Source organism: Uloborus diversus, unplaced genomic scaffold, assembly GCF_026930045.1.
Source record: "Uloborus diversus isolate 005 unplaced genomic scaffold, Udiv.v.3.1 scaffold_14, whole genome shotgun sequence".
Lineage (NCBI taxonomy): Eukaryota > Metazoa > Arthropoda > Arachnida > Araneae > Uloboridae > Uloborus > Uloborus diversus.
Genome location: NW_026558098.1, coordinates 2,352,907 through 2,357,214, shown reverse-complemented (window position 1 = coordinate 2,357,214; position 4,308 = coordinate 2,352,907). Strand labels below are relative to the sequence as shown.

General features: G+C 36.6%; 1 protein-coding gene across 1 annotated transcript; it reads right to left on the bottom strand.

The window, feature by feature from the left end:
• Positions 1-201: 201 nt before the first annotated feature.
• Positions 202-3,504, bottom strand: LOC129232795 (zinc finger protein 845-like). Its single transcript, XM_054866896.1, has one exon. It carries the CDS (start codon positions 2,335-2,337, stop codon positions 397-399), a length of 1,941 nt encoding a protein of 646 aa, XP_054722871.1. The 5' UTR covers positions 2,338-3,504; the 3' UTR covers positions 202-396.
• Positions 3,505-4,308: the final 804 nt, after the last annotated feature.

Sequence of the window (4,308 nt, the reverse complement as noted above, 5' to 3'; positions counted from 1 at the left end):
GAGATATATTCATACATTAATTTTATAGTGGACTTTTAAGAAATACTTAAAACATCAAATATGATACTGTATACTTTCTTAAAAATCAGTAGTGAATTTTTTGCTAACATAGTCATATGCTGTGTAAAACTAAAAAAAAAAGGGGTTATCAACTACATTTTTTTTAATTTTTATTTCACAAAATCAATTTGTTGCAAAGAAAATACATGGCTGGATGACTGCTCATGGAGATAACTGTTGTATTTCTCTATACATACGTTTACATTATATAGCTAGTGTGGTAAATGTACATCGTTTTATTTATTTCCCGTTTTTGCTGGGGAATAATTAACATTGGAACTTAAACGATTTCAGCCATATGGAGCACTCTGAAAATCGGAGGGTCCAGGCCGAGATCTAGTTGCCCTGCTCGTCAATCACTTCTTGCTCACATGAATTCTTTATTTGGTTGGTGTGGGTATTCATGTGTTTCTTCAAGCCCATTGCATCTGAAAATGCCGATGAACAAAACTCACACGGAAACCACTGTTCAGCAGCATGGGTCTTCAAGTGTCTATCCAATTTCGAAGCTGCTGAAAACGTCTTTGAGCAAAACTCGCACGCGTGCAGTGATTGGCCAGTATGGGTTACCATATGTTGCTTCAAACTCTGCGCACGAGCAAATGCCTCTGGGCAAAATTGACACGCATGTGGCTTTTCACCAGTATGCGATCTCACGTGAATCTTCAGGTGTGCAGCTTGAGAAAATGCTTTTGGACAATGTTCACACAAATACGGCTTTTCACCAGTATGGGTCCTCATATGTTGGTCCAACTTTGAAATTGCGTGAAATGCTTTTGAGCAATATTCACACACGTGTGGTGCTTCTTCTGTATGGGTTACCATATGTTGCTTGAAATTCTGAGCATGAGCACATGTCTTTGGACAAAATTGACACGCATATGGTTTTTCACCCGTATGCGATCTCAAATGACTCTTCAGGTGAGCAGCTTGAGAAAAAGCTTTTGGACAATATTCACAGCTATATGGTTTTTCGCCAGTATGCACGCGCACATGCTTCTCTAAGTCGCCACGATTAAAAAACGCCTTTACACAATATTCACACGAAAATCGTCTTTCACCTGTATGATATCGTTCATGCTCTTTCAGGTATGAGACAGAAGAAAATGTTTTGGAGCAATATCCACAGGCATGTGGCTTTTCGCCAGTATGCACCCTCAAATGCCTTTTATAGGTAGACCGCTCACAAAATGCAAGTGAGCAAAACTCACATGCGTATGGTTTTTCGCCGGTATGCGTTCTCACGTGCGATTTCAGCCCGGTAATTCTGAGAAACGATTTTGAACAGTGTGGACAGTTATGTGGTTTTTCGCCGGTATGAATTCTGGAATGTTGTTTTAAGTCGTAAGATCTATAAAACGATTTTGAACAACAATCACACGAAAATCCTTTATTGGCAGCATGAAGCCTCATATGTTTCTCTAAGTCTGAAACATCAGCAAATGACTTCGAACAATACTCACAAGAAAACGGTTTTATGCTAATGTGGGTCTTCAAATGAGCTTTCAGACGTCGATCGTCATCAAATGCCTCTGAACAGTACTCACACAAATATGGCTTTTGGCCGGTATGAACTCTCGTGTGTATCGTCAACTCTGAAGACTGAGTAAATTTCTTTGAACAAACATCACATACAAAAGGTTTTACACCAGTATGGACAGCGCTATGTCTCCTTAAATCCGAAAAACTAGAAAATGTCTTTGAACAAATGTCACATGAATGGGGTTTTTCGTCTGCATGGATTCGTTTGTGTACCTTTAATCTTGAAGATAGAGCAAATGACTTTGAACAAATGTCACATGAAAATGATTTTTCGCCAGTGTGGGTAAGCGTATGTCTTCTTAAGGCTGAAGCATCGGCAAACGCCTTTGGGCAATTTTTACAATTGTAGGGTGTTGCAATTTTTACAATTGTAGGGGTGCCGGTATGGACCCTCCTATGTGACTTTAAATGCGAATTCTGGGCAAATGTCTTTGAGCAAATGTCACATAAAAATGGTTTTTCGCCAGAGTGAGTACTTATATGTCTCTTTAGGTCTACAGCGTTAGAAAATATCCTCGGACAATAACTGCATGTATGCGGGTTTTCTTCGCCAGCATGGACTCTCAGATGCATTTTCAAATCGGAATATCTGGAATACGTTTTTGAGCAATGTACACACGAATGGATATTTTTCAAAGTGTGGATTTTCTGATATGCCTCTAGGCTAGAAGATTGAGAAAAGGTCTTGGAACAAGAGTCAGAAGAAAACAATTTTTCAGCTGCGTGGGAAGTCATATGTCTCTGTAAGCTTGAAGCGGCAGAAAAAGTCTTTGCACAAGAGTCACAAGAAAACAGTTTTTTAGCTGCAGGGGAAGTATATGTCTCTGTAAGCTTGAAGCGGCAGAAAGAGTCTTTGCACAAGCGTCACAAGAAAACAGTTTTTAAACTGCATGGGAAGTCATATGTCTCTGTAAACTTGAAGCGGCAGAAAAAGTCTTTGCACAAGAGTCACAAGAAAACAGTTTTTCAGCTGCATGGGAAGTCATGTGTCTCTGTAAGCTTGAAGCGGCAGAAAAAGTCTTTGCACAGCATTCACACGAGAAGGACTTTTTCCCGATATTAGCATTCATGTTTGTTTAAAAAGGAAGTTACAGAAAATGCTTGAACAAATATTGATGGAATTCATTGATTCATGGCTGGTGAGGTTTCTTCTCGGATAGCAGTTTCGTCTTTTTTTTTTTTTTTTTTGATTAGCAAGAATAAGCTATGAAAGTAATCGAGTCTTCCCGACTAGCAATGTCTGTTCCTACTCGTTTTTGTAAACTGGAAAATTGTAAGGAAAGGTAAAGTTTCTTTTTTTTTTTTTTTTGATTAGCAAGAATAAGCAATGAAAGTAATAGAGTTTTCCCGACTAGCAATGTCTGTTCCTACTCGATTTTGTAAACTGGGAGATTGTAAGGAAAGATAAATCGTGAAACTTATTTTCACCCATCAACCACCAGTTTGTTCAATAACGAAGATCCAATGAAAAAAAATTACACAAACCATTATGGAAAAATAACATACTCAAACGCGTCCTTGTTAAGGGCAGTTGCACTTTTTCTCCTTTTGAACGTTTAGCTGACAAATACTATGCACAAAGAACAAAAAACTAATTTGTTTCAACAAAATGGACGGAAAGGAATATTCCCTTGGCAAACGTAACCTCCATGTTCACCAGTTTCAATATGTGTAATGTTTCACACCACCATTGAAGACATCACGAAAAAAAAAGCCTGAACTTGGTCTTGTAGTCTACGTTTTCTTCAACACACTGCACCTTATTCTTTTATTACTTCCTTACTTCCTTTGAAAGCTTAAGAAAATAAGAAAGCTTCAGTTTGGTTGCGATGACTCCAATATTTCCTCCAACTAACTTCCTTCGATGAATGAAAACTGCTAATTGAATCTCGTGTTAGCATCCGACATCATTTGGCCCAAAATATTGCTGAAAAAAAATTAGTGCACATTAAGAAACATCTTCAAACATAGGGGCATTTCACGTTATTTTAGGACACTGGAGTGTCCGAAACATTTTTTTTTTTAATGGTCGGTTTGTCAAAATACATCCTAATATAAAGGAGAATGCCATATTTTTTCCCCTTTTTAAACTTCATGTTATGTATGTAATTTGCATTCAAAACATCAAAAATACAACTTTTATTGTTACGTAGTCACTGAATTTTTCTGTAACTGTGATTTGAACTGATTTTCAAGTCACAACTGGTACTTGGGACAAATAAAATAAAGCCTCATCTTCACAACAGCTAGTAATTTAATCAAAAAGTGCGTTCTATGAAAAAAGGTATAGGTTAGGAAAGTGATTATCGTAGAGTTCGTAACACTAATTAGATAAAAAGTTTTGTTAAACCTTTATTAATGCATTTTTCATGACTTAATTGGCTATTTTCGAAACTTACCTGTAGAGTTACAATATTTTAAAATAAGTCTCATGATTACTGAAACACGCGATTTTTTTTCTTAATTTTATAAATAGTTTAGGACTCAACTAATCATTACAGATTGTACATTTTGCTATAGTATCAAGTGTCAACACACCTTTTTCATTGTCAAAACACTTAAACTTCCTATACAGATGGGGAAAAAATAAGTTCAACCTTTAAAGGAATATTGACTGCAAAAGTGTATATTTTCCTATTTCAACGATCATATTTCATCAAATTCTCATTCTTTTAATTTCAAATTTCTTTATTACATTTCTCTTGC